The sequence below is a fragment of the Drosophila ananassae genome, chromosome 3L, assembly GCF_017639315.1.
Source record: "Drosophila ananassae strain 14024-0371.13 chromosome 3L, ASM1763931v2, whole genome shotgun sequence".
Lineage (NCBI taxonomy): Eukaryota > Metazoa > Arthropoda > Insecta > Diptera > Drosophilidae > Drosophila > Drosophila ananassae.
In genome coordinates, this window is record NC_057929.1 from 16,903,639 (window position 1) to 16,931,131 (window position 27,493).

The following is a 27,493-nucleotide window of genomic DNA, read 5'->3' on the forward strand; positions in this document are numbered from 1 at the left end:
ATTTGGTGGCATTCAATTGAAATATCAACACGTGCCACATCATCTTCAGCTCCTGCATAGTTGTGTTCGCCTTTTCCGCTTGGCATTTGTCTTAGCCAGGGCCATCATCCGGAGACTTCATTAAGAAATTCCGCAAATGTTTTGAATTTATTATTCCGTTTTTATATTTCAATGAAGAGAAGGGTCTTGAGATACAGGGAGAGTGTAAGTCACTAGATGACCGATGGGACTGGAAGGGGTTTTAAGTTAAACTTTCTTAAGTATCTGAAGGACTAAGGACTAGAACTTCTAGAATAGAAAGCCAAAGGAACTCCTCCTATTCCTATAATTCTAAAGTTTAATATTTGACCCGATTATAAAAGATTTTAGCAAGAATATAGACCAAAGCATGTCAAGCGGATTAGGAATAAAATAAAAATTAATTTAATGGGCTTTAAGCCATTTATTTCACTTTGCCAAAGTACTAACACATTCCAGGACCCATCACCAAACTGGACAGAGGACGCAGACCTGCGCAGTATCTGAAAAGTGGGCGGGACCTGGACCGGCCAATCATAGCTTTCGGATAGCACGCACTGTTTTTATCCGCCAGTCAGAGAAGGAAGCTGGGCTCGTGGCTCGGCTCAACTTGTTGCTTCGGAAAAGCGTGTGGAAAGCGTGAAAATTGATAATAAACGCACTTCGCACGTACATACGAGTATTTTCGCAATGAGAGGGTGTGAGAGAGGGTGGTGTTGGGCACTTCTAGTCACATTTATTGCCAGCTTTTATTTTATGATTTTGATTTATGAAGCGGCTTTTACACTTAAACAATTGTTCAAGTCACAGAACACAGAGCAGAGGAGGCTTAGGTTGTCCCTCTAATCCTAATCATTCACCATTTAATGAGAAGTGTTGCATACTTTTGGGATAATTCATTTAATTTATTTATAATTAAGTATTAATTAGTTATAATACATTTTATATGCACTCCTTTTATGATTAATTTCCACTCAATTGCCACAACATCCATCATCCCTGGCAGCTCAGTTGCCACTGATTCTCAGCCTTTGAAAGCCTGTCTCCCCCCGACTAAGTGCCTCTGTTCTGGCCACAATACCCCTGCCTAGTTTACCTAGTTAATTGCATTTTTATTTGCTCCGACCTGTTGCTCAACCGGCAAACAATAGAAACACAAGGCAAGTGGATTTTGTGGCGCTTTATGTAAATAATACAGTTTTTATTACCTCCATCGAATTGTACAGATAGCGCGAGTCTGCTTAAGTACCTAGCACTCGACGCGTTTAATCGTAGATTACATAATAATAAAAACTTAAGAGCTAGGCCTAAGCGGTTTTGTTCACAAGCAACAACGGAATTTGTCTAGCTTAAACAAACATTGCAATCGTATTCAATTAACATTTAACATTTTCAACTCAACCAAGCGATTTATGATAGTATATGTATATATATAATATAAAACAGAGTATTTTGCTACAATACTAAGCCTACGAAATTGCACACGAGCAAACCCTATGAGCTAAGATCTACAACTAGGCTAATTGGCCACGCTAACAAACTGCGAATGGGGAAGGGTCTGGTTCTGGGTCTGGGTTTCCTTTTGGGTTGGACTACTACGCATCATAGATCTTCAGATTGTCAAACTCGTCGAGTGTATCGTCCGATACCGAGGACGTCAGATCGGACAGCTCGTCGAGGCACTTCTGACGCTTGCGCACATTCCAGTGCAGTCCCTCCGCAAGAGAGTCGAACCAATCGGAGATCTGGTCTTGAGAACAAATGCTGGGCACAGGATAGATGGACGTGGTCACTCGCAGGCTGTCACCATGGTTCAGCTCCTGATCGTTGCGGCCGTCGAAGGAGACGCGTGAGGTGTTCCGACTATCGGGCGAAATGGATATCTGCAATGCGAAGATTATGAAATTAGTCATTTGAAGTATCTTGTAGATCGTGACTTGTTCGTTTTTGACACCTTTTTTTATTAAATCTATCATCGAAGCCCACTCACCTTCAGTTCCACACCGGCGGGCACCACAATCGGCCTGAAGCTGAGCGAATGCGGACAAATGGGCGTCACCAGAATGGCCGGCACTGATGGATGGATCATGGAGGCACCAGCTGCTGCCGCATATGCCGTGCTTCCCGTGGGAGTGGACACAATCAGGCCATCGCCCTGCACTGAAGTGATGTACTTGCCGTCCAGAAATATGTCAATGTTGCTCAAGTAGGGCGAGGGTCCCCGATTGATCACCACCTCGTTAAGTACCAAGATGCTGTTATTGGCATTGCAATTGTTATTGTTGCTCCCGGCCGAGTGGTTGACCTCCACATAGTTCAGTTGCCGTTGCAGGCTCGGCTTCAGCAGATTGCTGCTTCCAGCTGCCTGAAGGGATTCCTTGCGGCGTTCGCCCTTGCGGTGGATGGAGCAGCGCAGGCGGCTACGCAGTGTTAGAGCAGCATGACCCTCCAGGACATTGGTCACTTGATCCTGGAAGTTTTCGCACTGGAAGGGCGTGAGAAATCCGAGGGAGCCCAGGTAGAAGGCCATCACAGGTGGCACCGACTGCTGGAACAACTGGGAGGCGTACAGCAAGGTGCCATCGCCTCCAAGGCAGACGATAAAGTCAATGCGATCGGTCAGGTCATCGCGTCCATCTCTGCGGGTTTAGGAAATGGATTAAAGTTAAGTTTTAAAATATTTTGAAAGACATGTACTCACTTGAAGGTCACTAGCTTCTCGCGTAGTGCCAGGAAACGCTCTCTAACTCCGGCGTATTCGCCGTGCACCTGCCGGAACCTGGCGCTCTCCTGGTCCAGCTTAAAGTCATCCCGCAATAGCTTGTCCTCCAGCACGGCGGACTCCACCCAGACAACCATGTGCTTCTCCTGCACCAGCCACTCCACCAGTTGGACGAAGGGGAATAGCACCTTGGAGTCCTTCTTCTTAATGACCAGGACAGTGAGTGGTGGCTTATACCAGGTCAGACGCTGACTGGCCGGATCTTGGATCTGCATCACCATGGCGGAGTTTTTCATAATGCGTCCACATGGTCCGAATTGCTGGAAGGGCGATGGGGCATTCAGACTTCGAGTACGCCTGGAATAAAGCAAAGGATTTAAAGGATTAAAATATTATATATATTAAAATATTATTATATATGAATATTTTATTATAAAAATAAAACCTTAAAACACGGGCATCGGGTGCCACCACCTGGGCCACAGGTTCAGCACTCTCAGCTGCCACCTGCGGCTGCAAGGTCGCCGCTAGCTTCAACTTTTGGTGCTGCATTTCGACAGGTGAGTTCTCAAGCGCATAAAGGTGGGGATCGCTAGTTGGTCACGCCCTTTTTATTATTGCCGCTTATTAGGTTTCTGGCCAAAACGCAAAAAAAAAACAGAAACAAAAACAGACAACGACTTGTTGGAATTTTCGCTGCGAGCGCGACTGTTGCGCGTTCGAAGGTTACAAAATCACTGACAGGCCAATTTCGGTATTCGGAAACTCAAAATAAAGGTATATAACGTATTTATATTTTTGTTTTCATTACAAAAACAACAACAATATCAACAACAATAACACGAACAAATAAACTTGTTGAGTCTCAGGCGCAAACAAACAGGAATTGCACATGCTAACCCCAAGAAGTGGAAGTGAGATGGGCAATGCGAGAGAAGAAATCTTAACGGTGGGGAGCTCCACTCGAAGTGAGAGAAAGAGAGACAAGCCATTAGCCCCCACCTTTGTGGGGACTAGTGAGAGAGCGCGGCACTATTGATGCTGAATTTTAAATTGTGCGTGTGAGTGAGTGGGAGGCATCTCGTATGCTAACTAACGGGTTTGATTGATGTGCTAATGGGGCGATGAGTCAGCACTAAGAGCAACGGGAGAGAAGAGAATAGTTAACGAGCCATAAGATAGGCTATGCTTGATAGACTACAACAGTGGGACAAATAGAGCAAAATATGTATTAAAATTTTTGCGAAATTAATTTAGATTATTTTAAGAGGCGGAAACTGTTACTTCATTTATCAAATTCACTTTTTTCATTTCACCATTTAATTAAATACTCTCCACCCCACTGTATATCCGCGACTTGACTCACTTTAGTCACAAACTTGGCCGAAAGGATGACTCATAAATTCTGATGAATGGCAGGAAGATGCTTCGACACAATGTGATCTTGTTCTCCCATTGATACCGATTGCGATAAAGACTTGGGGGTTCCTGGGGATTCATTCATTCATTCACTTACACGACATTTATTCCGAGAACGCACTTCCTCGATCAGTTATAAAAAAACGACTAAACGGAAGGTTCGATTCGAGTAAGTACACAGAGTAAGAACGGAAAGTACTAGAGCTGTGGAGTACTAGATACCCAAGTGACGTGAGCATGACACTGCTTAATAGAGCTCGGAATTCATTGACTTTACGGCAAGAGTCGAAATTCAATTCGTGCTTGGATAGTATATAGTATAGTACACTGTGCTGTCTACCCAGAAATCTATAATATAGATTCCATATAATCGATTTAACGCCCCAGACAAGCCATGCAAATGCGGTTAAAGCCACCTGACCCGCACACCTTTGGATTTCGGCACGCCGCGAATCGGTGTCTGAATCCGATTCGAATATATTTCAATATGTGTTTACCTGTTGCTTTTTGGTTTATGGCCGGCGCCAAGCACAAACTGGCACCATTTTTTGTGAGAAACATAACTGGCATCTCAAGTTCTTCCAAACAAACCGTAAAAATAGTATCTTTAAGATACTAGATGAATAAAAAACTACACACTTTGGATGGCAATAAATTAACGGACGGCGCCAATATGCGAGGTGTTAACAAACTCGTTTTCAAATGGCCAAAAAAAAAGGTGTTTATTAAAGAAAACACGCCATAGACGCTGAACTATGCAGAAAGGTCAAGGACTCCACTGCTCCCCTGCTAATAGTGACTTGGAATTTTGAAAAAAAAAGAGGCCTCGCTAGACCCCCAAAAAAAAACAAATTTTTATTGATAATGGCAGTTTGCTCGATCATGCTGATAGGTGAGAACAAGTTATGAAATTGATACCAACGTTGAATACAATTAGCTGATATTATTTGATCTAAACAGTTGGCGCCTAAATGCACACTACACTGGACGATAAGCCGGTCGACAAGGTAAACACTTGATTACAAAACCGCGATTCCCTTATCTCTCAGACCACGAAGTATACAAATGTTCGGCGACCTGATAACTTTCAAACAAACCCTACAACCCAGATAAGGTCAGTTCGAACTACTTACGGCCAGGTGCCACTGCGCCTGCGACGCGTTGTGGAATCAAAGTACCCATCATCCGGTTCATCCTCCGACTTGACCTGCTGGCTATCCGGACTGCTGGCCAAGGACTCGCTGGCCTGGACGGGATTCGTTGATTGGATGGAGGCACTCGGCTTGTTCGGGATGATTCTCTGGCGCTTCAGGGAGGCGTTGTGGCGCATCAGGAGATCATTGTACTGGACCTGCTGGTGGCCAGTGCCGCTCCAGGCCAGCTTGTAGCTGAAGCGCTCCTCCAGACGGTGCTGGTGGAGGGTGGCCAAGTCAATGTCCGACAGGCAGGTCATTTCATTTATTTATTTTTTTTAAATTTCACTAAATATCACTCAGGAGATTCTTTTTTTTAAAACATTTTTTCTCTTAAAACCTCTGGAATTGGAGGGGAAACTTTTTAGCTTGGCATGACACTTTGCACTTGGCATGTCTGGGATGGTCGTGGAACCCCGCCCTACATGCTGGTTGGCCCTGAGGCGAGCCCCAAATACAATTAACCTTGCTCCCCTTTTGCTGGCCAAAGGTGTTAACCGTTTTGGTAACCAAAATGGTGGCCAAAAAGAATGCCCAGAGAGACAGGGGATACATAAAAAGGTAACAGCTCTGGCGCGTGGTAAAAGTTGATAAACAATACTTAACCGGTTTGTGTTTCTTTTGAAATTTGTGCAAAAATAAATTTGTTATTAGCAATCAGATAGTTTGTTTTGGTCGCTTTTTGGCTTTTTTATTTTTGGCCAACCTAACGGACCGGGCCTTAGTTCCGGCTTTGACGCAAAAGCCTCCCAAATAGAGCCCCCCAGCGGGACGAGTCTTAATATGCGTCATTGGCCAGCTTCCGTCAGTGGGGGGTTTAGACCTGGCCAAGTTTTTTTTTTTTGTTTTTTTGGCCAACCCATAACGATGTCAAGTACAAATCAATTGGCAAAAAAATACAAAGACAGTAAGCTTTAAAACAATAAAAGATAATTAATTTTTGTGGCGTTGGTCAACAACCTTTTAATAAGCAAAAAAAAAAAAAAAAAAAAAGCGAAACAACCCGAAAAACGTCCACTTAGACCACAATTTAAATGTTGATCAACTCCACTTTGGCATAACAGTATCGCCAGCCATTAATCTAGAAATCGTGAGCTGTTTCTGTAACGAGCTTGAATATTTTTTGGCTTTGAATTCAGTTCGAAAAGTGCCTCATAAACAGTTCAATAACAGAGGTCGTCTGAAGATTCTGTTGAGTGGCAGGTAGTAGTTTTAAGTCTTGCTTTCAAAATAAATTTTATAGACTATTGGAATAATTATAAAATAATTATCTATAGCCCCGCTGATCGCGTGATCAGCAAGACAGTGGCTCTTCTATTTTTATTCTCTACCGACATCAGGAAGCATCTACTAAAGTACAAGTCATTGAAAGTGTTTCTGTGTAAAGCGAACAAAGGCTTCTCTATAGCCATTGCAAAAGTTACGACAATAGTCGAGTGCATATTGCGAATTTTAAATGACTTTATGGCACAAAGAACGAAACGAAACGAAATTAATTAATCAATTAACGAGCAGCCAGGCGAAATGCGCAGTCCCAGCAACTAAGTTCTAAGTGATTATCATTGAATGGATCGGAATATGGACTAGGGTTCTGCTAACCCCATGGATCAGTAGAGCCACCCAAACACAACGTGCCTGGGCCGCACACGCCAGCTGTTACTACAACATATGATATAATTCGGAATGACGCCTTTTGTCAACAATTCAAAGGTTTAAAGACTATACTCTTGCTAATAATTTATAAATCACACCCCTGTTTGTCATTGCTGTTCGATAAGGTTTGTGGTTCTCCAATCTAGACACTTCTACCACCCCCCCCATTATATTCCGTTTATACTTTAATGTATTTCGCCAGTAATTCCTCGGTTTAATCCGATTGACGGATTGATTGCTGTGGCCACTGGCCATTGAGGGAAATCGAAATCGAAAGTGGGTTGGGGCCCAGACCCCACAAATGCCAAGTCATGTCTGCACTAGAAAAGCCAGCTAAGCTACTGAAGCTCGGCTCGCTATCAAAAGTACTCTAATTACACGTTATATAATCGCTTTTATTTTCTTTTTAGCACAGACGCGAGCCAAGGCTGGAATTTTTTTTGTGCCCCAGAAGTGCAACAACAAAATATTAAACCATATGCGGCTTAAAAAAACTGACCAGCAGCAGCAGCGATCGGAGGCAGGTAAACGACCGAAACGTAACGAAACCGTTTTCCGATCAACGGCAGAGATCGGGAACTGCTAACAACTGGAGCTCTGGAGCCGGGGGAGTGAGTATGAATGAGAGACCGCGAACACGACCGTGCTGTCCGGTAAACATGCGATAACTGAGCTGGACTGCCGAAAAGGTGATTAAATTGGACGATTTGTGCACGATTCCGTTTCGAAAATAAAAGTATGCGAGCGCCAACAGAGCGTATGAGCGATTGTAAACAAAATTGTACGATCGTGTCGCTTTTAGCTGGTTTCGTTTCTGCCACATACATGCATGCAAGTAGCTGTAGAAACAGCTGATTGGCGGCGGAGATCATCAAGCTCTCAAGCTCTCGGGAGAGTAAACATGCAATCAACAGGTGCTCCGAAACAATCTCAACAATCACTCTTATGTAAATGATTTGGCTTCTTAATGGCTAATATTCAACACCGAGATGATTGATTTATGGCCTTATCACTAAGCCACAGGCGCTGATCAGGCAATCAATTAATTAACAAAGTTATAAAAGAGGATTACGACTTAATCGCAGAACAAACATTTCAATTGTGAAGAGAGTTCTAAGAGTCTCTCTTGAAGGAGCCTCTTCTGATCTCCATTAATAATTGATTGTAAACACATTTGTCACACGTGTTAGCCAAGTTATTTAAACAGCAAGGCAGTACTATGACTATCACGTGTGTGGGATTGCAGGGTTCTGGGCCCAGAACCAACTAATTAATTGGCATCGGTGTGCTAAGTGCAGCGTGTAGAGACTGTGCTGTTTCGAAGGGGAAGTACACCGTTGAAAAGCCTCTACAAAAAAATAATATTTTATCTTTGTTTCAGGTTCTACTCTGTCCTACAAGGTGCTACTTACAAGCGAATGGGGGTTCTAAGTCTAGGGTCGACCCACTTACCACCACCAGCGCATATGCATGTCGTCGCCTGCTGAACCGTTATTGAGGCCAGGTCCTGGGGCCGAGGATGCTGCAGCAGCGTTGCCCAGCCTGGCACTGTTCACATGGAGCAGCTGATTGTCATGGTCATCGTAATAGGATTGTGACTCATTGGACAGGTTGCCCGCGGTGGAGGCGGAGGAACCGACACCTCCTGACGAAATGGTGGGCTTTGGTACCGTTTGGGCGGGTGACGGGGTGGCGTTGTAGGATTTCATTTCGGTGGTCACTTGTCGTTCCTGCTGCGCATGTGATGTGTGTTGTTGTTTTGGTGTATGAGTGTGTGCGAGTTTGTTTGTGGTCTGGCCTAGTTTGACCCACAAACGCGATGCACCTGTCGTCCTGCGTTCCACTGCCCCGATAAATACGCGGACTGGCTGGCAGACTATCTGCTACTTTGCGAATTCAAATACAAATAAACTAGCTCCACCAAAGCCATGTTATTTGTTTTTTCTTGCGATTTCTTGACGAGTTTCACAGCCGATTGCCAACTAGTGTTGATAACATATCAAATATCGACAACCATTTTATAAACTAGAGCGCGGGCGCTTTCTAACACTAATTAGAGTTGCCACCCAAATCGATTCAAAAGCTAACTGCTTTGAAACTCGAAAGCGGTTACTTTTTAAATTTTCAAGAAGGTTTCTCCGCTCAAGGACTTACCTAAATTGAGTTCGCTTTTCTAGCAAAGTCAGAGGTAATGCTTTTCTCAGCGGCGAAGGTGAACCTCCCGGCGACGATGCCTCCCAGTCGATAATTTGTTGGGCTCTTTGCATATCTTCTAGATTCATTTTGTATTTTCGAAATGATTCCTTTCCCACAGCAGCAATTAAACAAACACAACCGCACTCTGGCGATGTTCGCAGCCAACTATTGTGCGGCTTTATGCATTTCACACAACCAGATAGGCACGCACCGCACACCTGTCGCCAGTCGCCGGAGCAGCGCACACCTTGAATTCTGGCTGGCAAAAAAGGCAAAAACACACGGCACACAACACGATCGAAATTAAACGAACCACAATGGCACACATCTTTGCCATGTAATGAACATTGCTTGTACGCCTGAGGGCTAAAACGCGTTTTGGCAAACAGCGTTTGGTTTGCTCGACTTTGGCCCGAGCTTCACTTTCGATTTCGATGGGAACTAATTTTTTTTTTTTTTTGACAGGCCCAAGTGCGTGGCAGCCAAAAGACAGGCGCGAGGTGAGCCACAACATGCAACAGGCGATCGGGCAAGGCGGGCGGGTGCAAAAAAAAAAAACCAGTCTAACAATAAATACAATAAACTTACAGGCTATAATCTAAATTACAAGGTGTGTTTGGCGCCGCTAGGCTATTCAAATAATACAAGGCAATGTATTTTTTAAAAAACAATTCAATCAGTTTGCTTTATGCGTTTATCTTCGGAAGAACAAAGCAATATTTTGTACATCTACCTCTACAATAGCTTATAAGTAGTGTCTTTTTTCAATGTTACAAGTGCTGATACTTGGATTGGATTTCGCCAAAGGTGCTCAAAGGAATCAAAATTGGCAAATATTCGAGTTTCACGATTTTCACGATTTTAAAGACTATTTAAGAATGAGCTTTTCTACTGCTACAAGCCGTAAGCCTATTACAATTACCAACAGAGACTTACACACTAAACATCGTACAATTTCATGTTCTCGATCTCGTCCAGCGTGTCCTCCGATCCGGACGCCGTCAGATCCGACAGCTCGTCCAGGCACTTCTGCCGCTTGCGCACATTCCAGTGCAGGCCGTCGGCAAGGGAGGCGAACCAGTCCGAGATCTGGTCCTGGGCGCAGATACACGGCACCGGATAGATGGAGGTGGTCACACGGAGACTGTCGCCATGGAAGAGCTCCTGGCGATTGCGGCCGTCGAAGCTGACCCACGAAGTATTGCGGCTCTCTGGAGAAACGGAGATCTGTAGAGGATCAGGGTTAGTGCTAGTTTAAAGTCATAAAAGGAAAAAACCACTAACCTTAAGTTCCACTCCAGCAGGCACCACGATGGGTCGGAAGCTCAGGGAATGCGGGCAAATGGGAGTCACCATGATGGCAGGAACTGAAGGATGGATCATCGAAGCACCCGCTGCAGCCGCATACGCTGTGCTTCCGGTGGGCGTGGACACAATCAGGCCATCCCCCTGCACTGAAGTGATGTACTTTCCATCCAGGAACAGATCAATATTGCTGAGGTATGGCGAGGGTCCTCGATCGATGACCACCTCGTTTAGCACCAGGATGCTGTTGGCCGTCGGCCGGGCATCTGCCAAAGGATCCACCTGCTGCGTCTTGGACTCGTGCTTCCTGTCGCTCCGCCGGTGCATCACACAACGCAGCCGACTCCTCAGAGTCAGGGCGGCATGACCCTCGAGGACGCTGGTCAACTGGTCCTGGAAGTTGTCGAAGCGGAAGGGCGTCAGGAAGCCCAGTGATCCCAAATGAAAGGACATCACCGGGGGCACCGATTGCTGGAATAGCAGGGAGGCATATAATAAAGTGCCATCGCCTCCAAGGCAGACAATGAAGTCGATCCGATCGGTCAGGTCATCGCGGCCATCTCTGGGGTTATAGATTGTAGAGGTTAGTACTTGATTTAGGTTTAAATAAGAAGAAACCTACTTGAAGGTCACTAGCTTATCCCGTAAAGCATTGAATCGCACATCCTCGTTGAGCAGCGAGTCCTCCAATACAGCCGACTCGACCCACACCACCATGTTCTTCTCCTGGAGCAGCCAGTCCACCAGCTGGACAAATGGAGCCAACACCGAGGCATCGCTGACTTTTTTGATCACCAGTACGGTGAGAGGTGGCTTGTACCAGGTGAGTCTCTGGCTGGCAGGGTCCTGGATCTGCATCACCATGGCGGAGTTCTTCATGATGCGTCCACATGGTCCGAACTGCTGGACAGGCGATGGGGCATTCAGACTTCGAGTGCGCCTGGAAGGATTACGAATTAGAGTGAGTTAAAAATATTACTAAAGGATCTATAATATAGATATCTATTTCCGACCTTAGAGCAAAGGATCCACTCTTGGTTTTTACACCCGACTTTTGTTCAACAAAGTTATTATTGGAATCATTAATGTCCTCCCACTTAACATTATTAAACTCCTCGATACTCAGGGAACTGTGCAGAGGAAATAGATCATCCACCTGCGGTGTTTCGGGTCTAGTGGGAAACATTCCTTAATTTTTTATTCCTTTTTTAAGAAATAGGGTTTATTAATAGACTTTCTGGGCTTTAGAAGTCTTTAAAATAAAGACTAACTTTAACTGTTCAAGAACTTGAATGCAAATGGCGATAAAGAAGTGGAAAAAAAGGGAGAAAAATAAACAGAATCACAAAGATGCTCTATACACTGAGAAGATTTTTGAGATTTCTATATAATTATTTTTCAATAAAAAATATTTATCATTTTTATAGAATATTATCTGTAAGTTATTTTTAGGAAAAATACTATTAAAAACCCTATATTTAAGTGCGCTTGTTGCACCACCTTAAGACTTGATTTGGATTACAGATTCCCGTCATTAATGCCATCCCTCGCCTGCCACTTGCCACATCTTATCGCTAGGATAGCCTCTTCCGGCTGGTTGTCACTTACGGCCAGGTGCCGGAGCGTCGGCGTTGCATACCTGCCGCCAACTCCCCGCTCTCGGTGTGCCGGTGGTGCGCCCCATCCACCCGATTTCCATTTAGGTCGCTCTGCACCTTCTTCAGGAGATTGCGCTCCAGACAGAGACGCGTCATTGGACTGAATCCGTCGTGGTGGTGGTGATGGTGATAGACAGTGTGGTACATGGCCTCGTTGGGCAGGCCGTAGTGCCAGCGCTGCTCCAAGCGGCTCTGATGCAAGGTGGCCAAATCGATGTCCGAGAGGCAGGTCATAATTTTTCAGCCAAATAACCAAAACAAGCACGAAAAATATGCAACTGCAGTGCTGCAGTTTCGAACAATTTAATTTTGTGGAATGCCGTCTGACCACATTGTTTGGTTTTTTTGGGCAACCGACAAATAGGGACCCAAGGTTAGTTTTGTTTTCACAATAAATTTGTATTTTTTTGTTGTATTTATTTTCCTGCTTTTAAAAATAAAACACCCACGCACTAGCACTCTCTTGTGGTTCAGGCCAGAAATTATGAGGGAATCCAGAAATAATTCAACGAAAAAGAGAAAGTATTTCATCAGCCAACAAAAAAAAAAGGAAATAAAATAAAATAAACAAACGCGGGTAATTAGGAACACATTAAGTCTGAAGTCCAATAAACTGGTCTCTTAATTTTGCTTTCAAAGGCTGGGAAAGACAATTTTCCACAGTTCCAATTTCCACTTGATTACTTCGCAACAGTTGGCCGGAAAATTTCGAAAGACTGAAGAAACAGAAACAGAGGGCCCTGAGAAACTGTCAACCGGGCGATCGCGTGTTCGAACGACAACTGAACAACCGAGCTGACAAGGTTGGTCCAAAGCGGCTCAGTTTTTATTTCTTTTTCATTTTTTTTTTTTACTCTTTTCAGTTAAAAGTATCCCCTCGAAGCCTTGCCTTTCAATTAAGAGTGGAATTGATAACGCAAATCAATTGCCAAATTCAGATCACAACTCAATGAAAATCTATCAATGAGACAGACCATTGCTGGAGTGGAGTCATCAAGACCATTTGAAGAAGAGTTCAAACGGGTTCAAGATGGTCCATTCAACTGAGATAAGAGCTGGGACGGAGCGTGTGGCAGCTACACCTAAGGTTAACCCAATAGCCATGACAAGTTATTTTATAAGAGTTGATGACCTCTTAGAGGTGGCAAGGTATTAGCAATGAGGGGGAGACATACTTTTCAAACATTTAAATTTTAAAGGTTTCAGTTTTTTAAAAGAAAATTTATAAAGAATAAACTATAACTATAGTAACTATAGCATTCCATAGAAACTAAACTCTTACAACTATTTCTAAAGTTAGGATTGTAGTCTTGGATACATTTCTTTTCAAGATTATATATTCCATTTGGGTCAACGTTCTATATCAACTATTATAAACCATATATTTAGCATCAAGACTATATAAATTAGTTAAAAGGTTATCTTATAATCTACGTAGAAGCCTCTTGATAGGTTCTTCAAATAAAAGTTTAGACTTGATAGAGATATTCTTTAAAATTATCTGAAGAAACTTAAACAAAAACGTAATTAAACATTTCAAAACTTTTTTTGTTAAACTTTAAAACATCTGCTTTAAAAAAATCAAAAAATTTCTTATCATAGAGATAACAAATTCAAATCTATTTCACTTTTCGCATAATACAGTTATCTCCCTTCCCATCTCTAACACTTACCACCACCAACTGCTGCTCATGATAGCACCACCCCTGGTGAGGCCCCCGCCCAGACCTGGAGCCGAGGTAGACGCAGTGGCTTCTTCCGCCATTTCAAGGGCCGTGGCATGCAACAGTTGCCCCCCATCCGCGACGTCGTCCTTGTCGTGGCACGGAAATGCCTGCCCCTCCGAGTTCTTCCTCTGCGCCGGTGACGATGGTGCGGACATCTTTTTGTGGCAGCACTTGTTTCCCCAATGGGATTACGGCCACATTTGCGTCCCGGCAGCACACTTTGCTATCGGGTTGTCGCGGTAGATCAGACACAAAATTTCAACTTTTAACGCATTTTTTAATGCAGTTAGAGACCTCACAGTATTTGAGTCAAAAATAAAAGCTGCGCAAGTTATCGGGGAAATGTCAAGAGCTTGGACAGTGTTGGAAAGCGAGGGAAGGCTTACAAAAGAGATTCTCGCCAAAATTGCAAACAAATTATTATTACTTTAAAATTAACTTAATTCCTTACCAACTAGTGTTTTCTAAGGCTTAGTATGACGTTTGTTAAGTATAACCATATGGAGATTTAACCATATGGAGGTAGTATCTTTCTTTTAGTACTGGATAACATGGCAACAAGGCGGGCTTTTTCAAATATAATAAAAAAATATTTGGCGAATTACCCAGCTGCTCTGCCATTCACAAATCTGTTCGTCATTCATAATTACTTTCGACAAAAAAGTTCTTAAGAATAGCCATGCAAATGCAAATTGACATGACACGTGAAACAATGTTTATTTTTAAGCCAAATATACGCAAACAAGATATAGATATACTTAAAAGTATATATTTGCTCATGTGGCTACGTAGGTATGAGTGTTAGGTGTTTGGAATCACGTACTCAGAGAAAATAGAAAATTTTTGAGAGTTTTAAAGAGATAAAGCATTTTCTAACAATGATAAATCTTAAAAGGAGGTTATTTCTTTAAGAGGGAGCTTAAAATAGAGTTTCTCTTGATGTGTTTTAAGATTAAGGACCTATAAGCTTACCGAAATTGCTTACGCCTCTCACTTATATCCAGGACTCGTCTCAAAGGACGCGGAGAGTCTCCTGGAGATGAGATTCCCGCTCCATCGTTTTCCTCTTCCAAGGAACTGGACACTGAATTGGCCACCATTTGGCGGGCTAGCTGCAAATCCTCCTCGCGCATTTCAGATTTGTATTTTTTTTTTGGGCTAAGCCGGGATTCGACGATGACAACCTCGCTGTTCCGGTGGCGAGATCCAACTAAGTGACTGCTCATGTCTACTTTTCCAAAATATATACAATGCATGCGCATATGTAATACTCGCTGGTCGAGTGGGGAAGTTGTTCAATAGATATAAAAGATGCTGTGCCCGCCCCGTACTCGTACTTTGAATTCATTAAGAATCGCCTGAGATTTACATTTCCCGAGCAACTTTTACGAACGGTCTATATTTTGACGGCCCCTCGGCGGGCGGTACCGAACGATTTATAAGCTGTGCGTGGATTAATTGGCCAGCGGCAAGGTGTGGCAAGTACCTGAACAGTTCTTAATAATATATGCCAGAAGGTAGCGCCATGAAAATAGGCCTTATGCATGGATTATTACCGGTCGTTGAATTACCAAGTGGTCTCGACAATTTTGATCCATTTAAATATTTTATTTTTATACTATATGGACTGTCTGGCATATATTTAAGGAATATCAAATAGTTATATGACCATAAAATGAAAACAAACCAAAAATGCATATCAATTTTTGCACATTTGACCTTCTCTTTTCAAACTTGGTCAAATATTTCAAAAATATGTTTTTGAGCTTAAGGTTTCTATTTAGATATTATATAAGATCATATATAGTATATATTATATGCAGTAATTTGCGTAAAATATTATTTTGTAGAATGGTAGTAGCTTAGTTCTTTAAAAAACTTCTCATTTAAACATATATGGAAGACCTCTCCATTGGTAAACTTTGACTACTTATAATTATAATTAAAAAAATATATGAATTTATACGTTAATAACCATTATGTTAATAAATGTTTAGACCATAAAATTAATAAAACACAACAAAACTATATTCCAAAAACTGTTATCGTTTTGTAACGGTTTTTAACTCAACGCTTATTATGAGAAAAGAAAAACCTGTAGAAAAAATGGTCTTAAAAACTTTTATAGCTTTTATTTTACTAATAGAAAAGTAGAGATTTTTTGTTACATTAAGAATTAAAAATTGAACTAAAACTAAATAAGATATTTGATTATTTAAATTTGAAAATTTTAACTGAAATATGCAAAGAACAAAAGCGACACCTGGTGCTTGCGTTTGCATAGTCGCAGCATGGTCACACACAATATGGGATTCTTTATCTATCAAATTATGGTATTACAAAAAAGCAGGCCGGAACCAAAGTTTCAAAGCTAAGGCGATATAATTTTATTTGAACAAAAAGGACGATTAAAATGGCAGCTAAGGCAGCATTACCTGTGCAGATCTTTGGCCGACGATTCGGCCAATTAAGAGCAGCGGTCACAGCACAGAACGTGAGGTAAAACCGCTCCGAAAGCTTCTTCTTTTCTGTGACGTAATGAACGCACGTTTGTCGGCAATCTCTCAGAGATAGTCCGGTTCCGAAATATTGTTTCTGATTATGATTTGTATGTCCACAGCGCCCTGCGTCTTGCGAGTCAAAGGCTGTACACCACAGAAAAGCAGCCGGAGGAGGCAACTGGCCAGACGGCGGAACAGAAAGCCCCAGCTGGTGCGGCGTCGCCGGAAGTGGAGAAACTGACCAAGGACCTGGCCGCTGCTAAGGAGCAGAACGCTGAGCTGTTGGATAAGTACAAGCGAGCTCTGGCAGACAGCGAGAATATGCGAAACCGACTTAATAAGCAGATCAGCGACGCCAAAATCTTTGGCATCCAGAGCTTCTGCAAGGATCTGCTGGAAGTGGCGGATACTCTGGGCCACGCCACACAGGCGGTTCCCAAAGAAAAGGTAATCGATTGTTTAAATTACTTATAATTAAATAATAATCGCAATACCTTTTACAGCTCAGTGGCAATGCTGATTTGAAGAACCTTTACGAGGGTCTCAGCATGACCCGGGCCTCTCTCCTGCAGGTGTTTAAACGCCATGGCTTGGAGCCCCTGGATCCCATCAATCAGAAATTCGATCCCAATCTGCACGAGGCTCTCTTCCAAAAGGAGGACAAGACGGTGGAGGCCAATACCGTTGTGGAAGTCACCAAGCTAGGCTACAAACTGCACGAGCGCTGCATACGACCCGCCCTGGTCGGTGTGTCCAAGTGTTGATAGAAAGCCAAGCGACTGCCCAGAAGAGCGGCATGCTAGATCAGAAAATTCCCAGTCCCGAAAGATCATATTTTTACATGGCGTTGCGCTGAGTTGTTTGCAATTTAATTTCTTCTGCAAAATTTATGTATGTTAACCCCGTGTAAATACAAAACAAACCACCCCATTTGCATCCTTCGGGCAGCGCTTGCGAATTTAGAATTCCTCCTAGCTTCTAAGTAATCTGTGACGACTGGATTTGATGGCCACAATTTATCCCACACACGTGGCCATCAAGTGTTCCAATTTAAGGTTTAATTACGATAATAAAACATGTGTTAGTTTGTTGAAAAATTGTGTGTCCTTTCTTCCTATCCCTAAATCTGTATAGATCCCTCGGCAGTGAAGTTTTCATCCTGTTCCCTTCTGGTGCTCTTTGAGAAACACGAGAAACCCTCTTGAGAAACCATTTCTTTTGTCAACAGACTTGCAGGTAGCCGAAAAAAAAACACATTCTCGATGTGTAGGTGGGAAATTCAATGGAAATTTAAGATTTTCCAAGGCCCAGCAGGTAGCACGTTCTCGAGAATTCAGGGAAAACAAAGAATGGACTTCCATGAAACCAGATTGGCCACGGATTTTGGAGTTTAGTTCGAAAGGTGGTCGAGTTACTCCGAGTTAGTTGTCCTTTAACCTCCGAAGCGGGCAGAATGACCAGTTTTCTGTTGCGCTTTCTTTGGCCTTTGGCCCTGCTGCAGTGCATCCTGGCCCGTGTGCCGCAGAATTCGCGTTTTTATGGCCAGGATAGTGCAATTATAATCGACACCGACATGAAGATGCCCCCCAAAATGGGCTCCAAGCTGCAGAATGCTTTGTACTACAACCTACCCGTCTATAGGATGATAAAGCAAACTACAACTACGACTACTGCTGCTCCGGCTACCAATTTCCAGTATCCCAAGGATCTGGTTGACTTGGCTCGCAATCGGCTGGGCCTCAAGGTTCTGCCCAGTCTGGAGGAGTTGGAGGAGCTGATCGGGACAACCACTCGAGAGGAGACCATCAGTTACATTCGAAACTTGACCGCCGATGAGGCGGGAATCGCTCTAATGAAGGAGTACCTGGCTACGTTGAACTTTGAGGATCAGGAAGTGGCAGACGACAAGGATGCCGTGGACGAAGGGGATAGCGCTGACGACGATGACAACGCCATGGATAATGATGGTTACGAGGATGCCCCCAAGGAACCCCAGACGACTTCCAGTGTCACCACCACCAGTCCTGACCCCCAAAACAGTCTCTACCAGCGCTTCAGCGGATTCATGAAACAGTACAACCTGTGGTCCAGTGATTCAACCACCACTTCGGCTCCTGCCCCTGCCATACCTCCTCCGCCTGCCGTGGTCTTCAAGCCAGTTTTTGTGGCCCCCTCCGTGAACCGTTTGCGACCCCTTCTGGTCAGGCAGCCCCTTCCCTATCACTATCCCATTCCTCTGCGTCCCGTCATGATGCCCACCGTGAAGCCAACGGAAGTGCCCAGCACAACGGTGGCGCCCAAGCCGCATCTGAACACCCCGAAGAAGATTGAAGAGGTCCAGGAAGTCGAAGCCGAAGTCACATCGCCTCCCGTGCCTCCTCACATCCGTCAGCTGGCCGAGATGGCCAATATCTCGCCCCAGACTCTCGATCGGTTCCTCCAACAACAGCCCAAGCTGGCGCAACTGGCCAAAAGGGTGAGCACTCTGGCCCTGAGCCAGGAGCAGACCAAAGCCATGGATACCCAGGTGTTCATGGCCATCCAGAAGGCTCTGTCCCAGAACGAGGAGCTCAAGCGCCTGATTGAGGCGGCTCAAACTTTAAAGTAGATTAATCCCTAAAATAGCTTTAATATTTTTTCTAAGAAAATAATAAATCCTTTTTATAAAAACTAAATTTTGGTTTGAAAAATTAATTGTTGGGAAGGTTCTAGAATCTACATCTCTGGCCTCAATGGAATGATTTTAAAAAGATACAATGTAATAATTTTAAATGCAATGGTTTGCAAATACTGGTTTTCATATTATGGAAATTATATAAATTATTATGAAAGAAATATTGAAGTTTTAAAAAAACATGTTCAGGATACTTTTCATTTCAAAATGGCTGGTTTAAAATGCAGTTTGTAGGTGCTCCTTTGGGCAAAGCTGCATTTTTATCTGGATTTCCTTAACATTCTCATTATGGAGTCATTTAAAATTAATTTATTTATTAAAAACAAATCTAAATTCTATTGTCAGAATTAATTCTGTTTAAATAAAAACTGTGCTAGTACCTCAAAATGCGAAGATCAAAATCGATAGATTTGCCACCAACGCATTATTAAATACTACCAATTTTCTCTAGCGTTGCGTGCATAACACTAGCCTAATCATAAATCAGCCAACGTTTAATGTTTTGAACGCCTAAGTATTACATAAAATCATTAATATTTGTTCGACAATTTAATGAAAATGCCAAGCCAGAGAATAAGCAAAGCACTTTGGTAAGAAAGTCGATATAATATTTCTATATGTCCTTAAAAAAATAGCACTCGTTCGCCCTGGGAAAATAGGCAAACGAGCGTGCATAGGACAACACGTGGTTCCAGAAAATAAAAATTAAGCAAAGAAATCGACTTAATTTGTAAACGTTTGAAATAAAAGTGAAAAATGATGGAAACCGGAAGTGTGACCGCTTTTCAAAATGGCACTTATTACCTAAAATAGTGTTATTAATATTACTATTATTATTAGGTCTGGCAGCGCTAATATTTTAGACTTGCCAATTTAAAGTTTAGATATTTTTAAATAATAATTGGTAAATTTAAAAATTATTTAAGTTAGAGATTGAAATATATTTCATATATTGGTGGTATAAAGCTAATATTTTTTAAAGAGACATTGAGCATTGTATTTCCAATTTCGTAAGATTATTTTTTTACTGATAAATCATATTTAGTTATTATTTTAATTAATATAATTGCGCTTATATTTCATTTTTAGTTTATATGATTGCCAATAGAATTTGGGAATTTTGATGAACGAGAAATACATAAATTCAATAATACTGATGATGGAACAACCCAAGCAAAGCTGGCAAATCCCGCCAAAGGAAACTGTAATTTAACTAAATAACTACCAATAACAGATAAAAAACTTCAATTTTGGAATCATACCTATTAAATCCACCCAAGTGTAGAGCAAATTGGTTTTGTAGACCAGCATCGAGGGCTTTTTGAAGTAGACATTTAGCCACATTCCCATATTCTGGGTGGAGTTGCTTGGAATCCAAGGACTCTGGACACTTTTTCGCATATCCGTGACCAGGGTTAAGGACTTGCAATTGTGCAGGCACTCGCAGAGCAACCCAGAGTGATCCCGGTGGACGTACGGATGCTCCTCCGGCTGTTCAAAGTTCTGCAACAAATGGTTGTGGGCCGCCAAGCAGGGAAGATCGGTGGCCCGGCAGGCGGTATAATTCGATGGCGGATAGAAGAGATCCACAGTGCAGTTGCAGTACCGGAGGAGGTACCTCTGCTGGCACTCGGCCTGGCAGTTCTCCAACATGTACTTCTGACCCTCCAAGGTCTGGAAGTGCTCGCTATCTATCTCGTAATCCATCACACAGCGCCGCAAGCTGGAGGGCAGGCTCAAGGTGGTTTCGTCAAAATAATGATATACGGCCGAGACGGCCACGTTAGTACGGAAATGTGGCACTATATCGATGGGAAAGCTGAACCACACAGAGGCCTCCAAAATGGTTAACTGGTGAAAGGTGAAAGGGCATACTACTAGAAATTGTTATAATCCTTTAGAATACTAACCAAAAATCCCTTGGGAAACAAGCTCTCCGGAGCATGATCCTCTTTCCGCAGCAATAGCCGTAGCAGTAATCCCGTATTGATTCCCGTAGCCATCGTGGGCTTTCGCTGCTCCAGCTCATTGAAGGCCAAACATAATCCAAAAGGCAGGCGACGTGGTCGAAACAACTTGCAACAGTCCCGGCTTCGTGACTGCCAGATGCAGTCCGCCAGGATTTCATTACACCTCCAGGCCATCTCGGAAGCAATCTCTGTGAAATTATAGACATTCATGCTTTCCAGATCTTCCCCTCGAAGCGAATCAAAGACATTGAATTGGTGAAAACTCAGCCCGTCGTAGGCCGTGAGGATTTTCTCGAAGAGTTTCTGCTTATCCGCCGTAATGTTGTACTGTTGCTTGATCTCCGGAAGCCGGGACCAGTTCAGACGGTTCTTGTTGCAAATTACGACCACGGGAAAGGCTATGTGATTTATGGAGGCGTGCGAGTGGGCCACTATGGTCTGGAAGGGCTTGTTGTGGTAACGCTCTCCCAGTAAGTAGCTCACATAAATCAGCACGGAAAAGGCACAAGCCAAGGCCAAGGACCAAAGTAGTCTTTAAGGAAATATATATTTTTAAAATATAAATAATTTAGGAATAAGGTAGTATCCAACTCACCTCATTCTTCGACGCATGGTGGGCAGAAAAATTAAATATAAACCATGTACATGAGCTCTGGATATGTAGCCCTCTAGTAGTTTCATCCATTTTCTCTTATTTTCCAACTTAATTTTAGTCTGGAAAAGTTCCTTCCGGCCTTTCATATTTGTGGCCAACATTTTCTGTCAATTTCTTGGTAAAAATCATGGCTTTTATAGCTCCATTTTTGGGGTTACTCCTAATCTCTGTTTGCAAATCATTTGCATTTGTTTGAATTCAATTGAGTTTATTTTCAAGCCAATTACCTTCAATATGTCACTTGGGAATAATCAATTGATTGGCAGGACCTCAAGGGTATGTTTTGAATAGGGCTAGTCTTATTAAGCAAGTCCTTTAGGGGCTAGGCTATTTAAAGAAAATCCTAATCAAAATCTTATATCCCAGTATCCCTTCACTTTCCCTGCAGTCTCGGCCTGTCTCTCAAACTTTCGGTTTCAAAATTTTAACGTATTTATTGTTTAGGCCATCTTTTAGGGATATAAACCAAAAATGAGAAGAGAAATCTTACGGCCTATTCGTTGTCTGAACCATCTGAACCTCCACAGATCGTTCGCCAGTAAGTGCGGTGGAAAAAAGAGTGATGGAAAAAAGTCTGATGAAAAAAAGAAAAATGCGTTCAGTTCGTTGATGAAGCCAATAAAGGAATTCAAAAGAAAACCAGGCTTCAAGATCACCGTCGTGGGTGCCGGCCAGGTGGGACTGGCCTGTTGTGCGTTTCTGTTGCAGCGCCGGCTGGCCAAGGAACTGGTCATCATGGACATTCAATACGAAAGGGCCCAGGCCGAGGCTAGGGATTTCAATCATGCCGCTGTGTTTCTGACGGATCCCAAGATTACGGCCTGCGGCGATGGTGTGAACACCAAGGACTCGGACGTGGTGATCGTTACGGCGGGTGTTCGACCCGGAAAGAAGTCGCGCCTGGAGGTCATGCACGACACGATCAAGATATTCAAGGAACTCGTTCCCAAATTGGTTTCGTTCAGTCCAAATGCCATTTACCTGGTCGTGTCCAATCCAGCCGACGTGATGACTCATGCTTTCCAGAAGATCGGTAAAATTCCCAAACATCGCTGCTTCAGCACTGGCTGCCATTTGGATACGGCCCGGTTTCGGTACTTTATCGCCCAACGGCTCAAGGTGCCCACAACGGCGGTGAAGGGTTTTGTGATTGGCGAGCACGGCGACAGTGCTGTGCCCGTGTGGTCCGGTGTGCAAGTGGCCGGAGCGTGCCTTAAGGATATCGTCAAGAATCCGGGATGTGGCCCGGATCCGGAGAAGTGGGCGGAGATCAATAAGGAGGTGACTTGCGGCGGTTCATCGGTAAGCAGTGTCAAGGGTTATACCAACTGGGCCGTGGCTCTCACCGCCGTGGACGTAGTGGCGGCCATAGCTGGTCCCTACGGCAGGATCATGAGTATCGGCACGGACATGAAGGGCATTCATGACATCGAGGAGAACGTCGTCCTTTCCATGCCCTGCATGGTCACCCCCTCCGGCATCAGTCACATCTTCGAGATTCCACTCAGCCATGGGGAGTTCGAAATGTTACACAAATCCGCTAAAATTCTCTTCAAAGCCCAGTGCGAACTGGGACTTTAGACTTTCTTGGAATGGTGATTGGAAAGTTATTTATTTTTTAGGAATTTGCCGAGAATGTTCCTGCCTTCCCGTTTTTTTTTTTTTGGGAAGATAGCCAAGGTGCGAAAAAAGGTTTACTGAAATTATGTTTTATTTTTTTTTTAATTCCGTTTGACAATCAAAATTTATTTTTTCCAACTTATAATAATTATTAATCCAAAAAAAGCCTATTTAATTTTAGATACATACAAAAGATACATACATAATTAGATACTGCGCGGGGGCCCGCATTTTTTAAAATATTCGAAAATAAATGTTTGAAAGAGAGACTGGAAAAAGAAAGAAGAGAGATAGACAGCTAGAAAAAGCGGAACAGAGAGGGCCCTTTGCCCTTTCCACTTTCCACTTTCCAGCCAGAAATCTCACACACTCTTCTGTCTACAAAAATAAATTTCTTGTAATTTTACAAGAAAATATCATCCACTTGAACATTTCTGAGACCCTGTCCCAAAAACACGAAAATTTTTGTAATTTTCACTAAAAATTATGATTAATTTCTTTATGAGTGGGTTGACAATTATGGTATATGGTATGGGGGGATAGTGTGCCCCAAGGTCTTTGGGGCAGGTTGTCGTAGAAATCGAAAGTCAAAGGTCTTCGAATCGAACAGGTGAGCAGCTAAAAAAGCAAGCAAACAATGAGCTCCACAAAGAAATCAAACCCCACAATGTCTCAAGAAATATATTACGAGTTTCTCTAGGTTTTTGGGGAGGCCACTATCCGAAATTTTTGGAGCCAAGGTCTTGGATTGTAGCAGGCACTCAAAAAAAAGTAGCAGCGACTGCCTTTTCACTTTCTTGATTTTGGGAGGCGGTGGAGCGCAACAAGTGCATGACCCCTGGGGTTGTGTGATTGCAGCATCCCGCATGAAATGATCCGGAGTGTAGCCAAGTGTAACAGTGCACCAGGCGAACAGAGGTCGAGCAGCAGGTGCCCTCCATCCGAATATCCAAGACTGAGATTTTCAACGCCTGGCTGCATTGTCTGGGAAAATGTTCCGCTAGGTTTTTGGTTTTTCTATTTTTTTTTCTATTATAATTTTTTTTTTTAACTAAAAAGACACGATCACGCACTCGATGCCCTTTCCCTTAGAGCGGCCTACTCACATTTCCAATTTACTTGGAACACAAAGAAAATAATCGAACAATAGACCAATATTTATTCAACTAATTAAAATTCAATAGGCGCACAGTGCGTGCGGGCAGTAGACCCACACTCTACACTGCCTATCTTGCAGTTTTCGGCTGCGATTTCTTGTCTTTTAGTTTATGTTTCCCTGTTGAAATGCTTTAGTTTTTCCCCAAAAAATCAATATTTCTGAATTTCAAGAGAGAGCGACCCCCATGGAGCTTGGATCGGGATGTTTGTTTATATGTTTATTTTGTTTGTTTTGGTTCGGAAATTTCGAATAGGCCAGCAGCACTTCATGGGCAGTGACTTGGGTAATGACCTGCCAAGGGTGGCCTGTTTCTGACCCGCATCTAGTGGGAAGATCATTTGATGCTCTACTGATCCCAAAAATAGAATATATAAAGAGTTTGCTTGAGTTTCTGTTTTCCTGTTCGAATGCGTCGGTTGATCGCATTTTCGTTTCGTGGTCCGATGCGGATGACGATCTGCATTCATCAAAAATGTTCCCACAATCAATTCGGATGCATATGAACATGCAATCGGTGCATCCGACTGTGACCCTTCAACAGGCGAACAGCAAGGGCAGCCCGAAGACTCCGTTGCACTCGATGCACTCCACTGCAGTTTTTCTAGAGTTTTTCTCTCAGTGGAGGTGCAGGGCAAAATGCATGTGAGTTTTTGGGTTCGTTTCGTTGATTGCCTGCCCGGCTGGGTGCACTTTCAAAATTAGATGCTGGATGCACGTTTTCATCCTACTACGAATTTTGTCAGCCTGTTTGGCCTCGTCATGCTTCGGTGATTTTCTAAATGGGATTAGGAGAGATGATCCTCTCTTCTCCCTGGAAAAATTAATTTGAAGATTTCCATTTTTAGATAATTTCCCCTTCTGGCAACCTGTTCTACTGATCTACTTGGTCACGCTCCATTGATTTTCTTTAATTGATTTATAGAATATTGAAGATTTCTTCTCAAAAAGGAATTGAGCATCTTGTTTTGATGCTGCCCTATTAGTTAATCCGATTTGGTCACGACTCAATGATTTTTGAAAATTATTCTTGGGGATTATCTTTCTCTTTTTGGGAAAATAAGTGTTTCGTAACCTTCTAGAATACATGTGCCCTTGTTCGAATGCTTTAGTTTTGTGACCTCTGGCATTGTTGACAATTTTCTTTCTTCCAAGAAATCTTTGGACCAAGAACTGGTTTCTTTTCACCATCCTAAACATCAAATTTGGAGAAAAACATTTACCTGTTTGGACTCTGGGTGTTCTTTGAGGCATCATCTAGAAATTCTGTAGTCCTATTCGAGTGCTACAGTTTCAGAGTTTCCTATTACATAACATTATCCCAAAATCGCATATTTCTGAATAATAATTCTTGCTCTTTTAGTTTGGTAGATTTTTTAATATTTTTATATAATGTTTGTAGCTCTTGATGATAAAAAAAGAGTTGAAATGCTTTGAACTGTAACTTTGGAATAGGCCCACATAAGCCATAAGCAGGTTGTGGGAAAAACTGAACTTGGCTTTGAATGTGCGGTTTTCAGGTGAAGCTGCAGGTAAAGATTTTCTCTAAAAGATATTATTTTTTATAAAATAATTTACATGTGATATTTTCTGTGGATCTGTTACATTTTCAGTCCTTGTTTACACATCGATGATTTTGGTATTAATATTTAAATTTTATGAATAGCAAAGTGATTGAAAAAGTCAATATGAAAGGGTTGATAAATATGTAAACTGTAGCATTCGAATAGGTGATCATCAAAATGAGAAAGATTACCACAATAGTGTCTTGAAAATCTTAAGACATAGTTGAGCAGCTGCAGGTCCATTTTCTTTAGAAGGTTTTCACTTCACCTCCATCCTTACATATGTATAAGGTGTTACCACCTAAGGTGGCTTGAAGATCCAAAAAACCCATTTTCTTAGATGGCCTAAACCTGAGGCCTTATTCTTTTTTCAGATTTATGTAAGCCTGTTATATTTGTTGATCTTCGTTACATTCGAGTGATTTCCTTGGGAAATCCCACCCATTTTCCCACAAGATGATAAGAATAGTGTCTTATATTGGTGTACTCTTGTCTAGATATTAGGGATTCTGTGATCCTATTCGAATGTTACACTCCGTTGACTTTCAACGCGTGCTTCCATTTCAGTTAAATGGCAAAAGTCATGACATAACTTAAAAGGTTAATGGAGTTGTGGTTCCTGACATGCTATAACCTACAGAGATGCTGTAGTAAATTTTCCACTTGAAGGGTTTTCATGTACCTTCTATAAGTTTATGAAAGCCTCATATATTTGTCGATCTTCGTCGCACTCGGGTGATTTTGAGTATTCTTACTTACATTTCGAAAGGATGAAAAGGTTTTTCTGACAAATTAATATCGAAAAAAATTCGCGTCAAAAAAATCGGGTATATTCATAAGGATTCTATTTTATTTTGGCAACCATTACTGAAATGAAATGATTGAAATAGGAATCCCCCAAAGAAGGATAATTTGCCGATACATTTCCCATTTCATAATTTTTTATTTGGACGGTTTTTGTACCTCTTAAGAGATTCCTTCGAACCTGTTAGATTTTTGGATCTTTTCCACAGACGAGTGATTTTTCTAAATCGATTTTTCTAAATCTATTTTCAGGTCCTTTTTACCAAAATTATGAACATTGTATCCTTACACTTCTTGTGTTTAAGGATTGCGATCCTATTCGAATGATACACTTCGTTGACTTTTATCACGTGCTTCCATTTCAGGTATTAGAACACCTTGTAACATAACTCAAAAGGTAGGTCACCGAGGTCACTCAAAAGGTAAGTATTTGAGACATCTCAATTTCCGGATGCTGCAGGTCCTTTTTCTTTTGAGAGTTTTCTTGCCACCTTTTACACTTATGTAAGCCTGTTAGGTTTGTGAATCTTCGTCACGCTTTATTTATTTCCCCAAAATGATTTTCTGGGTATGATCTCATGGTATGATTTTGGAACGAACTTAGCGTTCTTTCTTTTTGTGAATCGGTGAATCGAAGATTCCATTTAACTTATTTTT

At 42.5% G+C, this 27,493-nt stretch overlaps 6 protein-coding genes across 12 annotated transcripts; 3 read left to right on the forward strand and 3 right to left on the reverse strand.

The window, feature by feature from the left end:
- Positions 1 to 1,183: 1,183 nt before the first annotated feature.
- On the reverse strand, positions 1,184 to 9,302 carry LOC6494042 (NAD kinase). Of its 4 annotated transcripts, XM_001961061.4 has the most exons (5): positions 7,505 to 7,644; positions 5,293 to 5,694; positions 2,720 to 3,097; positions 2,009 to 2,657; positions 1,184 to 1,901 (listed from the first exon to the last, which is right to left on the reverse strand). In XM_001961061.4, the coding sequence occupies exons 2-5, from the start codon at positions 5,610 to 5,612 to the stop codon at positions 1,614 to 1,616; spliced, it is 1,635 nt and encodes a 544-aa protein (XP_001961097.1). In that variant the 5' UTR covers positions 5,613 to 5,694; positions 7,505 to 7,644; the 3' UTR covers positions 1,184 to 1,613. The 4 variants fall into 4 exon arrangements, with proteins under 4 accessions (XP_001961097.1, XP_032306015.1, XP_014762599.1 ...); XM_032450124.1 differs by lacking the exons at positions 5,293 to 5,694; positions 7,505 to 7,644 and adding an exon at positions 9,160 to 9,302; XM_014907113.3 differs by lacking the exons at positions 5,293 to 5,694; positions 7,505 to 7,644 and adding an exon at positions 8,458 to 9,033.
- Positions 9,303 to 9,855: 553 nt separating this feature from the next.
- LOC6494040 (NAD kinase) lies at positions 9,856 to 15,087 on the reverse strand. Of its 4 annotated transcripts, none has more exons than XM_014907108.3 (4): positions 14,864 to 15,087; positions 11,129 to 11,446; positions 10,486 to 11,068; positions 9,856 to 10,428 (listed from the first exon to the last, which is right to left on the reverse strand). In XM_014907108.3, the coding sequence occupies exons 1-4, from the start codon at positions 15,022 to 15,024 to the stop codon at positions 10,141 to 10,143; spliced, it is 1,350 nt and encodes a 449-aa protein (XP_014762594.1). In that variant the 5' UTR covers positions 15,025 to 15,087; the 3' UTR covers positions 9,856 to 10,140. The 4 variants fall into 4 exon arrangements, with proteins under 4 accessions (XP_014762594.1, XP_014762595.1, XP_001961099.2 ...); XM_014907109.3 differs by lacking the exon at positions 14,864 to 15,087 and adding an exon at positions 13,838 to 14,236; XM_001961063.4 differs by lacking the exon at positions 14,864 to 15,087 and adding an exon at positions 12,115 to 12,933.
- Positions 15,088 to 16,202: 1,115 nt separating this feature from the next.
- On the forward strand, positions 16,203 to 17,489 carry LOC6496539 (grpE protein homolog, mitochondrial). Its single transcript, XM_001961066.3, has 3 exons — positions 16,203 to 16,390; positions 16,512 to 16,839; positions 16,896 to 17,489. Exons 1-3 carry the CDS (start codon positions 16,305 to 16,307, stop codon positions 17,154 to 17,156), a joined length of 675 nt encoding a protein of 224 aa, XP_001961102.1. The 5' UTR covers positions 16,203 to 16,304; the 3' UTR covers positions 17,157 to 17,489.
- A 306-nt stretch (positions 17,490 to 17,795) lies between these two features.
- Positions 17,796 to 19,067, forward strand: LOC6496540. The gene has a single exon (XM_001961067.3). It carries the CDS (start codon positions 17,846 to 17,848, stop codon positions 18,998 to 19,000), a length of 1,155 nt encoding a protein of 384 aa, XP_001961103.1. The 5' UTR covers positions 17,796 to 17,845; the 3' UTR covers positions 19,001 to 19,067.
- A 1,052-nt stretch (positions 19,068 to 20,119) lies between these two features.
- LOC6494037 (pickpocket protein 19) lies at positions 20,120 to 22,032 on the reverse strand. The gene is made up of 4 exons (XM_032450112.2): positions 21,632 to 22,032; positions 20,977 to 21,568; positions 20,329 to 20,917; positions 20,120 to 20,268 (listed from the first exon to the last, which is right to left on the reverse strand). The coding sequence occupies exons 1-4, from the start codon at positions 21,790 to 21,792 to the stop codon at positions 20,120 to 20,122; spliced, it is 1,491 nt and encodes a 496-aa protein (XP_032306003.1). The 5' UTR covers positions 21,793 to 22,032.
- Positions 22,033 to 22,058: 26 nt separating this feature from the next.
- LOC6496541 (L-lactate dehydrogenase B chain) lies at positions 22,059 to 23,466 on the forward strand. The gene has a single exon (XM_001961069.4). The coding sequence runs from the start codon at positions 22,163 to 22,165 to the stop codon at positions 23,270 to 23,272; it is 1,110 nt and encodes a 369-aa protein (XP_001961105.1). The 5' UTR covers positions 22,059 to 22,162; the 3' UTR covers positions 23,273 to 23,466.
- Positions 23,467 to 27,493: the final 4,027 nt, after the last annotated feature.